The following is a 13,619-nucleotide window of genomic DNA, read 5'->3' as shown; positions in this document are numbered from 1 at the left end:
AAGTACCATGAAGTTTCACTGGTTTTAAAATAAAACATCAGATTAAAAGCTTACACATTGCAGGTGCCCTTCACTAGGAAGGAGAAAGACTCTCAGTTGGAACTGAGGCACTGGTCATCGGTGGCCCCGCAGGGAAGTGTAACCTCCCCTCTGCTCTGCTCCTAACTGCAGGCAGCACGGCCCCCTTGGCTAGGGGGTGACTCACATCTGCACAGGGCAGTGTGGGGTCTGCGCTTGCATCACGGCCATCCTGAAAGCCAGTGATTCATGTGACTTACATTTAGAAGTCATTTAACAAGTACTCGGCTTGAAAGAGAACATGTTTTAAAAGTTCAAGTTTCACTAGAAGCATGTACTGCCATTGGAGAAATATCATAAAAGATATCTTTAATGTGACCACTACATCATACAATGAAAAACTGTGAACCAGGTGCGGCTTCTGCCCGGCTGCCCATGCTGACACGTCTTCAGCCAGGCAGCCCCAGTCACACTGCACACTGCCCTCGGCTCCTGCGGTCTTACATTCTGCTTAGGAAATACGGCTCAGCAAGCCACCAAATCCTCTGTAGCGCCAAGACTGGCAAGACACACAAGTCAGGCGTGCACATCCACTGTTTCACCAATAAATATGAATTCAACAATCCGATCCATTTCCATCTGAGTGAACTGCTTTCCTGTAGGAACTGCCTGTTTCTGCTGGAGCTACAGCAATGCACTGTTCTTCACAGTGGGACTCAGGGCGTTTCGTATACAAAGACAGCATGTTTGGGCCAGGAGAGAGTTTCTTGTTAAAGAGTTTATTTGCCTTCACACGCGGGTTGCTACATACATTCACAGCTGTGATGGACTGCAGTTGGGTATTCCAGTCGTGTTTCGACATCCCAGACCTTATCCTCATCAGTGAGCCAGTGCAGTGCGCTTGCTGACTGGTCGGAGGTGGGAAGTCCACGGTGACAGGGAGGCCCCTTAGTCTCCGTTTTCATCGCTGGCTTTCTCGGGGATGACTTCCAGGCTCCGGCGTGGCTTCTGGGCCTCGGAGTTTTCAGTGCCTGGTTTGTTCAGTCCACACGAAACAGCTGCATAATGGATCTGCTTCAGATTCTCCAGGGTCTCATTCTTAGCATATTTCAAAAGATCCGCTTGTCCCTAGAACAGAACATGTAATTAAAGAGCATTAGACAGACATAATGGTGCCGGACTACATATCACAGGCAATCTGCAGACATGTGGGCATTGTGTGTTTGTGGAACGGATGCTTGGTTGTTACTGGTACCACATCTGAGGTGGCTGATTTTAGTCAGAAGGAGATGTGCTCACCACTGCACTCCACAGTGCTCTGCCTTTCTGCGTTTCCATGTAGGATATGAGCACATCTCTGGACTTCTCTCTCAACTGGTTACAAGGTTTTCAGGGAAGAGACTACCTAACCAATCTCAGTCGTTCCTTTTAATGTTTGTCTTAAAACCTTTTTAATTCTGAAGTAATAAAAAGGTGTTCAAATTTAAGAGCCTCTGGGACCATTCCACATTTAAGGTATGACATACAAACACTAAGCCGATTGCCATAGTAGACCGCTCAGTGGTCTAGCTGCCTTCAAATTTTAAGGACACGGACTCTGTAACCCCAGTAAGTCACTGGTTCTTCCGGCCGTACTGGAATCATGTCTTTGGTTCATCACTGCCTGCTTGCCTGGTGGAAAAGGGTTTCTGCATTAAAGGTCATGCAGCAGTATGAAGTCAGAGACAGACACACTAGTGAGTGGTTCTGTGTGTCTAGTTTGTACCCTTTCCCCAAACTCACTTGTTGGTGACATCTCACATAGCTGAGGCATGGTATCGGAACCAAGAAGTGACATTTGTTCTGTGTGCCCCTTAGTTCTGTTACTTTATTGGATGTAAGCTCTTGGCCCAATTTAGTTTCCTGTATGAGGTCTGATACTGAAGTCCCTCCTTCTCCCCACAAGTACTAAGAATGGTCTTTGGACTCCACATCAGATTTCTTGGCTGCATCTCCTGCTATAACTGTGTAATGTTTCTTTAGCCTACTGATGTGACATATTACACGAACTAATATTTTCAAGCTCAGTCAGCTTTGCATATCCAGTATAGACTCCCCTGTCTGTGATTTATCCATTTTTGTATTTCACCTATATCCATGAAAAATACTGGTTTATAGCTTTTCTTTTCTTTTTTTTTTTCCTGCAAAGTCCTCTGCTTTAAGTATTAGGATAATGCTAGCCTTCCAGACTGAGTTTTGGAAGATTGCATTTCAAGGAGTTTGTCCGTTCTCCATATCAAGTCTGTGTGCACAGGATAATTTACGATGTTCTTTTGATATCTTCATACTGTCCACAGGATCTGAAGTCCTTTTACATTCCCTACTAGTAATTTTCATCATGTTTCCCCCTCAGTCTAGCTTGTGGCTTGTTGATTTTATTATGTTTTTCTTAAACAGCTCCTTGTTTTGTTGACTTTTAAAATTCATTTACTGTCTTCATTCTTTGGTTACTACTTGAATACTACTTTTGTTAATAGAGATTAGCTGGTCTCTAGTGGAAATGCCAGCTGTAACACCTTCTATGGCTTGACATGTTCCAAACTGGGCTCCTGATACCTGGTTTCTCCACCCCCCCCCCCCGCTTCCTTTCAGTTAGAGCAACCTCGCCCCAGTGTCTTCCCCAGCTCCCCCTGCACCTGTAAGATGCAGCTCTGCAGTGACTTTGGTCAGGTTCTTACAGCTGCATCCCTCCTCACTGCCCAGCTGCACGCTAACCTTAGGACTGGGACATTCCTTATTCTCTCTTTCAACGTCATAGCCAGACAGAGCCAACTATGACCCAGCCGTAACATACCTCTCTCAGCTTAAAACCCATCAGTGGTTCTGCAGTTGCTCAGAGTGAGGGTCAAAGTCCTTGTTTGTGGCCCCACAGCTGGCATTTTATCCCTCCATCTCCTGCCTTGTTCACGTGGCCCTCGACATTCTAGGCTGCTAACCACGGCTTACACACAGCAGGTCCTCTTCACGCAGGCCTGACATGTGCAGACCAAACCAGAGCTCGCTGTTCGCTGCCTGCCCTCCTTCATGTCAAGGCTCTGACATGTCCCTTTACAGTGATGCCTACCCTGACAACTCCCTCCACACTCAGAGCTCCCACCTCCTGCCACAGATCACCTCACCCTCTCCTGTGCTACTTCTCACCACACTATTATCTCCTGGTGTGCTGTTGTGTTTGGGCTTCGAAGTGTGTGTGTGTGTGTGTGTGTGTGTGTGTGTGTGTGTGTGTGTACACACGAATTTCTGATCATCACTGGCCCTCTTAGCCTAGCACATCATATGGGAGTGATCAGCAAGTGTCTGTTGAATGAACCTAGAGTAAAGCACACGGGGCACTCCTCTAGAATGCTCGCTCGGTTCTGTCTTTTTCTGTCTGTGACTATGATCAACAGACACTTTATTTTTCATGCATACAATGAGAAGCGGTCTAGGCTTTGGTGCTTGCTCTTTGTTTAGCACAGATGTAGCATGTGATGAAAAAGAACTTTAAAAACAAAAATTCCGAAAAGACATAGAATAATGCATAGTAACAGGCTCAGGTGGGCCATTATGGCATCTGAAACAGATTGTGTAGGTGCCAAATCATATCCACGTAGCAGAAAGAGAGCCTCAGCAGCCGCACACCTGAGCGTGGGAGCAGCTGAACTTGGCCCGACGCTGTTCTGTGTGGTGTCTGAAATGAAGGGTCTGGAGTTCAGCTTCCCAGTGTGAAAGAAGAGGGAGTCTGAGGAGCTGGTGCTTGCTGAGGCGGTGCTCACGGGCCGGGGCTCTAACGCCTTTACAGAACAAGGACTTTAACACTACTGCCACTGCCAAAGGGTGACTAGTTCTGAAGACTTCCACAGGCTGGCTCTATAGTGTTTTTAGTTGTAAAGCTCAAACTGTGTTCACTTTCACAGTCTGTTTTGAATTTTGTAACTTATTCTGGTTTTCATGTAGAAAAAGCTCTAATACATTCAGGTCAAAGTGTTGACGGTTCTCACTTTGGCCAACAAAGTAACCTTTAAAAGCAACCGCTGCAAGAATCCTACCAGGCTGGATGATGTTCTACAACTCATCCTTAAACTCTTCAGAATGAGAGAAACAGAGGGATCACTCCCAAGATCTTTCTTGAAGCAGGAGCACTCTAACACACAAACGAGGGGAAGACACAAGGGACCAAACAAACCACAGGCTGAGCTCCCAGCTGAGCACAGGTGCTGAAATCTTCAATAAAATACTAGCAACATATCAAAAAGAACATCAACCATAAGCAAATTGGTTTTACTTTGGAAGTGCAGGGTTTGTTAAAAATAATAGGTCAATAAATATATCATATAAATGAACTTGAGGACAAAAGTCACATAATCATCTAAAAATGGCTAAGAAATTTTTAAAAATGTTCATCATGCTTGGCAATTAGAGACATGAAAATCAAAACAGCTTTGAGAGTTCATCTTATACCAGTCAGAATATTAAGACCAATAAAACAATGGCCAACAGAGGCTGGGGGAGGCTGTGGAGAGGCAGAGCTTCATTCACTGTTGGTGGGAATGCAAACTGGTGTAGCCACTCTGAAAATCAGTGTGGAAAACCCCACAAAGCTAAAAGTAAAGCAACCATATGACCCCTTTCTATAGACCCTGGCATGCGCCTCAAGGATCCAACATCTTACAGCACAGACATTTCCCAGCAGTGTTCACTGTCTTGTCCTCATAACAGACAGGAAATGGAAACACCCTAAATGTCCTTCAGAAGACAACGGATAATGAAAGTATGGTGCAAACATACTAGAGAATACTATCCAGTTGTAAGGAAAAGTGAACTAGTGAAACGTACAAGTGGAGGGACCTAGAAATGACCACACTGAGTGACACAACGTAGACCTACAAGGCAAACAGTGCACAGTCTCTCTTGTCTGTGGCTTTTAGCTCCAAGTCTTCTGATGTGAGTATACGACATGAAATAAACACAGAGACAAGCACGGTATAAGGAACCACAGGTGTCAGGAGCAGCAGAGCTGACAAGTGACGGGTGACATGAGAAGGTGGGAATGGAGGGGCAGCACAGAAGGTAGATGTACCAATCGGATGATGTTTAATAACACAATGAGTCATGATGTTTTATATTCTCTAACATTTATAATATGTGTGTATGTATACAATGCATGTATTCTGTCTAATTTTAGGTAAAATATATAAATAACTTGATTTTCTAAGGTTTCCCAAACATCTTTGGTATTCTTGGTGCCTCCTCCCTCGGGCTTCTAGCTAAGTGCACAAAAATAAATTGTGCTGACTTTCTTATGCCCTGGGAATGCAGAGAAGAATTCAGAAGACTGTGGCGACAGTACCATCCACTCCGAGACAATGACAACATAGGCTGAGGCACTAAAGCCCAGTGAAAATGAAAACCTGTCCAGTGACATCCAGACCTAGTACATGGGTTAGAATTCCTTCTAGGCTCCGCCCAACAGCTACCTGGCAACAGCCAGGGAGGCGTGGCTTCCTATAAAAGGGGCAGGTTGGCTCCTCCTCTCCCTCTTACTCTCTCTGCCCCCTTTCTCTCTCTCTCCTCTTCCCCCTCTCTCTGGTCAGCCTCTCCTCACCTCTCCTAACCTTTCCTCTCTTCTCTCTCTCCCACTGTCTGTCTTCCTGTTTCTACTCCCTTCTCAACTCCCCTTCCCATGCCCTGAATAAACTCTGTTCTATACTAAACCTATACCATGGCTGGCACCTCAGGGGGAAGGGATGTCTCAGCATGGGCCCACCAAGGCTCCACCTCACCATACTGTTCTCTACAAAACATATCCTGGCCCTCATTTTTATAAAACACAACAACATATGCGGTCGCTGCATGTTGACTCTATCTGTATGCATCTAATTTTCCCACCATAGAACTGGGCTTTGTCTCTCCTGTAGATGTCCAAGAGACCATGGTGCCCATTGTGTCCCTCTGAGATGATGACATACAGTGTAGCTGCTATACTATTTCTCATCTGGGTGTCTGAGACTTCAAACCCGACACACGTCTTACGATGGGACATGGGGGAAGTCACATTTCATAGCAGGCACTCACAACCATGGTACTCTTAGTAAATATTTTCTAGCCACTGCTGTAGGCGATGGGAGACTCACCTCCAAGTGAGTGTGCTTCAATGTGCTACTTCCTGAGCATTGAGAGTCACAAGCCAGATGTCCAGACCTCCTTAGAGAGCTACGAACAGAACTATGGAGCCAGGACCATGTCAGTGGTTGACAGGTACCAGCGACGTGAAGGGAAGACACAGAGGATGTTTAGAGCACTGGGACAGCCTGCAGCCCCTGTGAGATACAATGAGTGCACACAAGGACGTGTAGGTAGAACACAGAGGATGTTTAGAGCACTGGGACATCCTGCAGATCCTGTGTGATGCAATGAATGGACACAATCAAAATGCGAAGTCATGCAACTTAAATGCGTACAATGAAAAATGCATTTTATGAATGGAAGGCTGGCAATGGGACTTGGGATAGCGCTTGTCTAGTGCGTGTGAAGCCCTCATTCAATCTCCAGAACTGAGAAAGTGTGGAGGGGAACAATGGAGCTTGTTGCTGTAGACAGTACAGATGGTTCAAGTCTATCCTCCACCACACCGAGGGAACGCTAGCTTACATTATGGTCCTTGAGGAGTAATGGCATGTCAATGTGGGCTCTGCAATGACTGCAAATAGCATATCACTCTGGTGGGGTAAGGAAGAGGCGATGCATGCAGCAGGAGGGTGTGGGAAACCTTTCAACATTGCTCTCAACTTTGTTATGAACTTAAAAACTCCAATAGGGAAATAACCGAACTTTATAATGTTGTGGGCAGTATCTAATATGTCCTATCAATGTTTTGAGACTTAGTTTTATGTGTATGGGTATTTGGCCTGCAGGTATGTATATCCGTGGGTCATGTGTGTGCAGTACCTACTGAGTCCCAAGTGAGGTCGCCTAGAACTGGAATTACAGATGACTGTGAGCTGCTACATGGCTCTGGGACTCCAAACCAGATCCCAGGAAATGCGGGCAGTGCTGAGCCACTATTCCACCTGTCAGTACATTTCTTTCAGCTACAATTGAAAATGTATCAGAAAGGCTCTGCATTGTAATTATCAAGTAACTCTGAAGCTATAAAGCCTACATTATGTCAGAGACAAAACAGCAAAGCCTTCTGGGAACACTAGCTACCATTCACTGAATAACGACCTAGTGTCAGGTGCTGTAAAGACTGCTCGTGGCAGTCTCATGTCTATGAAGGTGGTACTCTACTGGTCTTATCCGATAGCTAGGAAGCTGAGTTTAGACAAGTCAGGGACTCTGGACAAGACAGAATATAAACAGCACTGGGTTACACTATTACACGAGAACATACCCCACTTTTTATGTGTGTGCCTTGTATAAGTAACCATGGGGCCCTACCTAAAGAGAGTTGAACCTCTCTCACTGAATGCAGCATCGTAAAGCAAATGAGATAGAATTCCTACTGTTTCTATGTCTTCAGCATGTCAACACTGCAGCATGTGCATGCTTCCCATGATTCAAATACTGACACAGAAACAACGATTCCCACCTCCTGTGTGTTGGATGAGCAATGAGTGAATGGAAAGGCAGGGCTGCCGGAGTGCTGGCTATGGCTGTAAAGCGTCCCTCACCATCCTTTCTTGGGGAAGGCTAAAGCCAAGCAGTGACCAGAAAGAAGGTCTTACTTGGTCAGGCTTACTTCCAACTGAAGTCTCACTAAACTTCACACTTGAAACAAGATTACTCAACACAAAAGAAGCCCACAGCTAGAGCAACAGGGCACATGCTTTTCTACAGGCCATGAGAATTGTCTAAACATGCCCCATGTCTTCCAGCCCGTGGCTTTCCCACACAGGCACTTATGGCTGTGCACACAGGGCTGAATGCACATTACAAGTTAAAGGAAGGTGCTTCCTCTGCCCCACTTACCTCCTACAGCAGCTCTGCAAGAGGCAGTGGAAGGCACTGAGGAAGAATGGAAATAATACACAGTGCTCTGGCTTCAGCTGTGTTCCTTAATCCAGAGATATCTTACTGTATGTGCAGATCTTCATCATACAAGAATGATGGGTCATCCTGTTCTGGAGTCTTGAGACTACCACCACCACTTCTGGTCTCTACCTAATCTGTAGTTATCCCTCGGCTTACCTATAAAATACTTACTTTATAAAATTTAAATTAAAAACATATTAATTCAAATCCAGAAGAAATGCCGTGACATGAGGATGAAATCTGGAGAAAACAATTTCCTGTTTTGTTCTCCTAGGATGGAGGTTCCTCGGCAGCATTATGGAGGAGGTAGTTTGAGCTAGGCCTGGACAGGAGAGCAGGGAAGGAACTTGGCAAGTTAAGGACTACTGATGCCTTCTACCCAGCTGTCCCCATGGCCCCAGGAAATATCACCATCAAGTCCAGCCATTGTTGGGCACCATGGTATCTAGACTATAACGTCTTCTAAATTGACTCTGACTCATGTCCCTGACATAGACCTGTCATAGAGAAAGCAGCCCCACCCACTGGCACAGCACAGCCATTCTGGTGACAGGTAGGGAGAAGGCTTCAGGAGCAGTCAGACCATGGAGGTGGGCCACAGCTTGGACTCAGAAAACAGGAGATCAGAAGAGCTTTCGGACCAAGATCCAGGAGCAAAGGGAGAGGGTATGCAGAGTGAGGAATGCCCAGGATCAGCGCTGCACCTACGACAGGACTAGGAGAAGCAGCACACACAGGACCCTTCCCTCACACACCTTCTGTGTGAGCACACATTTGCTGAGATCCTTGCACGGTGTAAGGTCCTGGGGCATCTGCTGTTGTAAGTGGATCAGGAAGAGCAGCCTGCCTAGTGATGAACACTACTACTGTTTGGTTTTCTGAGCCACTCACACACTATTTAAATAGAAAAGTAGCTTCCAGTCAAGTATAGCTTTTCAGAAAAACTGGCAACATATGATATCACTTGTAGTACAGTAACTAAAACAGCTAAGAATTAATATTTAGAGGAAGAGTCATCCATGGACTATCATATTATTTTTTGGAAAAGAAATGACTGTCAGTCATCATGTTTCTAAGGTAAGCACTGTGCCTAGGATAAATGAAGAAAATCTAGATTATGTCTGTTCAGACACCATCTGGTTTATTGACTTATTTTTGGCAGCAGTCTTATGTTCCTAGGGAGAATAAGTCTCTAATTACTTTTGGAGTTTCCCTCTCATCCTTGTTTCTGAAAGCAGACAGAGCAGGACATGGGGACCAGCTGAGCATTTCATCTGATGACAGTTTGGACTGTAAGTAGCTTACTTTAGCCTACCACACACACTAAACAAGTCCTCTGCCCCAGCCCTTAAGAGAGATGCCAGCCAAGTGAAGCCTGCTCTAAGCCATGTGACCTCCCAAAAAAGCAAAGCCTTCCACCTGGCCCTGACCCCTGACCAGCACCACGTGCATCAGAAAAACCATTCAGCTGAGCACAGCTGATGTATAGAATCATGGCAGGGCGTGGAGATTAAGCCCCAGTTTTGAGGTAGTTTGTTACACAGCAACAGAAAACTAGAGCCCCCAGCGAAGGCATCCATCTTTTGGCTACAGTGGATTAGGGCTGGGTAAGAACCAATGTAAGGAAGCCTGTCCCTGTGGGACTGCAGGTCTGGAACTAAAACTCTGGGCTGAGCCAGCAAATGCCACAGGGTACACTTACCACAGAGCCCATAAAGAGCAGTTGCAGAAGGCTACGGGGACACTGAGCTGTAACACAGTAGGAACTGCATGAGCAGGAGCTAGCTGGCCATGAAAAATGGACACATGCCAGAGCTAAGAGCTAAGCTGGCACAGCCCTGGGCCTAGGGGACACAGATGCTCTAGGCCACCAGGGCTTCTGACAGCTTTCTGGCCCTCAGAGGCAAGAATGCAGTGTTTTGATCACAGTTCCCTGGGGTCTCTCTCTCATGCTGTGTGTGCCAACATTCTCACCCCATTCTCTGGCGGCTAGTCTTGGTGAACTTCCTTTCCTGGTAACCAGCTACACGAGGACTTTTCTACCATGAGATTCTGCCATCAAAAGAAGAACAATGAACAGGCATGGCGACTGCTCTCAGGAAGAGATTACTTCAGTGAGGACAGAGGAAAGATCCATCAACTTCCCACAGTGCTGGTAGGAAATGAGCACCAAAGTCTCTCCCCATAGTCCTGATGCAGAGGGAGACTGATAAGAACAGAACCAAGTTAAAACCACAAGCAGCAGCCAGACTGAGAGCAGGAGGTGAGACAACCAAGGAACAGGTCCTGTTGCACAGCTCACCCAGGATGGCCTCAAACTCAGTCTTCCTGCTCCAGTCACCTAAGAGCTGTGACTACAGGCACGTGCTACTACACTGCACTTGATTTAACAGGCTCAAAATGCTAACAGTCCTATCTTATACTCAACCAAACAATGGAGGGACAAATTTAATGATGGTTCTTCTATTGTTTGTGGAGCTGAGGAAAAAACAATTGGACAGAAAGAAGAGACAAGTGACACTGGGCCAATTCAAAGCTAGAAAATCAGAGTAAACACACACACACACACACACACACACACACACACACACACACACACACACACACCAATGGTACCACCAAAGAGAAGCAGCACCAGAGTATCTGAGAGTGGAACCAAGCAAGAGGTAGCATGTAATTCAGGATGGCCACCAAGGCTGCAGCCTGAAGCAGGGTGGCAGGGGAGCTCCACACTGACTGTTAGTGGGACACAGAGTACAGAGGCCCTAAGGGGTACAGGAGGTGTGGCAGGCAAGGACTGATGCTGAGGCTTGGTGGTACAGTGCATATCTAACATGCAGAAGGTCCTGAGCTCTCTCCAGCACCCACCCCATACTGGGTATGACTGACAGAAATGCTATGCTTCAGAGCAGGGCAACAGTGCTGAGATTAGCAATACTGCTTACAAATGCCATGAAATTTAAAACAGAGAAACATTTTAAACAGATATGTGTCTTGTGAAACAGTATCAAAACACACACACTCACATACATAAGTACATACATACATACATACATACATACATACATACATACTCTCCAAGAATCTTAGCAGATTCTAAGAAGAAACATAAAATCATGATAAGCCCTGCCATTAGGGGTCTGAAAAGACGGCTTAGATGTAAAGGGGTCGCTGCTCTTGGCAGAGGACCCAGGTTTAATTTCCAGCATCCAGACTGGGCAACTCACCTGACTGAATCTCTAGCTCCAAAGGATCTAATGCCTTTTCTGGCTTAAGGGTACCAGCATACATATGCACATACACGTACATACACACAAATAGAAAGAAAGCAAATATTTTTTTTTTTTAAATCTACCACCATTTAAGGAAATTATAAAGAGATGTCCGCCCTCCGTTCACTGACAGAGCCATGCTAACAACTGGAAGTGCTGACAAGCACTCAAACTAGCGGCACTGAGCCCAATGGGAACACCAGTGTGGGTTGTGCTGCTGTTTGTAGACGGTGTACCTGTGAGGTGCATCTGGCTTGAGTCTGCACTCAGTATTCATCCATGAAGGCATAAGCATAGGAGGACTTGTATGTAAACATTCATCGCAGCTTTGTTCAAGGGATCAATGAAGAGAAGTAAACACACCACGTAGTTAACAGGGGGTCTGGGCAGGGCAACTACAGATGCTTTCTCTTCTCTATATTTCAAACTCACTTTCAAAACTGGAAAGCTAAACAAGCAAGCAAACAAAGATTTAAAACAAAAAAAATGAGGATGAGAAAGTCTTCACGGGTTAGAGTCAAGGACACATGGCCTGAGGGCTGGCCAGTTGGAGTTAAGAGCAGCCCAGATGGAACAGAGTAAGTGATAACTGGGGGTTATCGATCGGAAAATAGATTCTAATAGCATGGACTATGTAATAATAGCATAGAATAGGTATCTGCCCAGCTCTGTGCTGTTTAAGGCTTATTGTAAATGTAAAGGCTGTGTGTGTCTTCTATCCGGGAACTAAATGGTCAGAGGCAGGGCAGATGCCCTGGATCCTGACTAAATCTTCTACAACATAAAACAACAGCAAAAACCCAAGTAAACACGCTTGGACTTTTTTACGTGAACTTTTGACCAGCTGTGCGTCTTGTAAGCGTGACTCAGAGCTCACTGCTCACCCTAGGCCAGCAGCAGGTGGGGCCTGCCTCTTCCGTTGTTCAGATGAGAAAGGTGAAGCCTAAGGAAAGATGTGTTGACCTTAAAGCAAAGGAGCCTCAAAATCAGAGGAATTTAATGCAGGCAGCCCATAGCCACTGTAACTCTAGCTCCCAGGGATCCAATGTCCCCTCTGACCCCAACAGGAACCAAACATGCACATGGTCACACATCAATGCATGCAGCAAGCACTCATTCACACAATAAATACATCTAAAACAAGCATAGAGGCATCCTAGCAAAATGTAAAAGACCTGACTGATTCCCTGACCCCACGCATTTCTTTTCTCATAAATGCAAGCCTGAGGTATTTTCTCTTTTCTAGACATAATTCAGAAGAAAGGCTTCTCTGACACAGCTGTTCCTTCCCATCGCCTCCCTTTGAGATACTGCATATTGCGCTGTCTCTCATGAGTATAACAGAAGGCTCCCATTTCAGTGACTTCATAGTGCTTCTCCAGCTTAGTGCATTTAAAAAGCATACCCAGGGGACTCAGGAAAATGGAAGCCAGGATTCAGCAGGATGGACTGGGAACTACAGTTCTGTTTCTGCTGTTGTTCGTTTGCTTTTTAAATAGTGTCTTTCTACATAGCTCAAACTAATCACAACTCTGAAACTTCCAAGCCTCAGTCTCCATAAGGACCTAGACAACAGGCTAGGGAGACAGCACATGTACCCGGCCCATTTCTGTACTGCTAGTGAAGAAATCCGTAGATTCTGCCCTAAAAGAAATCCTGCCCTAAAAGAAATCTGTAGATTCTGCCCTGATTAGTTCAAACTTAAGGCCCCAAGGAATAGCAGATGCTGGAAGAGGTTTCTGAAGTTACCATATCTGTCTAAAGATGAGACTATAGAAAGAATAATGCACCTGCCTTTGGTCACTTCCCTCGCTGTCATGGACTAAACTCATATCTGCAGGCGAAAGTGGAAATGCACTACTCAGATTTGTGCACGAGCATCTGTCTATGTCCAGCCCACTTGGTTCCACTCACTTTCTATGATCTGAGCCCCAGGGCTGCTCATTTACCTAGAATCATTTCCTGCCCTTCACAGTTTAGACTCTTGCCCCTCCGCCATGAGAAGGCTATGAGCATCTGGCTCGCACTGGGCTGTGTTGGAGCCACACTGTGACTGTCCTCCATGCTCAGCACATGTTTCTGTACCCTCCCGTGGATTACAGCAGAGCTGCAGCGCTGTTCCTTTGATTTGTCGCTGTCAAGCTTCAACTTGAGGTCTCCCTGGCTTCTAAACTACGCTACAAGTCGATATTTCCCTATAATAAATAAAAGCAAAAAGAAGTTTGTTTCTCCCGTAGAGCTTAAAGTACCATGCTCTATTTCTGAGTACACAGGAGA

At 45.8% G+C, this 13,619-nt stretch overlaps 1 protein-coding gene across 2 annotated transcripts in view; it reads right to left on the bottom strand.

The window, feature by feature from the left end:
* Positions 1-370: 370 nt before the first annotated feature.
* The window catches only part of Plcl2 (phospholipase C like 2), a 173,165-nt gene continuing 159,916 nt past the window's right edge, over positions 371-13,619 (bottom strand). For both annotated transcript variants that reach the window (XM_034521861.2, XM_076915390.1), the window contains exon 6: positions 371-1,146. In XM_034521861.2, coding sequence (XP_034377752.1) covers positions 967-1,146 — 180 coding nt within the window. In that variant the 3' untranslated portion in view covers positions 371-966. The remainder of the gene's footprint in view (positions 1,147-13,619) is intronic.

The sequence above is a fragment of the Arvicanthis niloticus genome, chromosome 17 (assembly GCF_011762505.2).
Source record: "Arvicanthis niloticus isolate mArvNil1 chromosome 17, mArvNil1.pat.X, whole genome shotgun sequence".
NCBI lineage: Eukaryota > Metazoa > Chordata > Mammalia > Rodentia > Muridae > Arvicanthis > Arvicanthis niloticus.
This window is presented reverse-complemented; position numbering and strand designations above follow the sequence as displayed.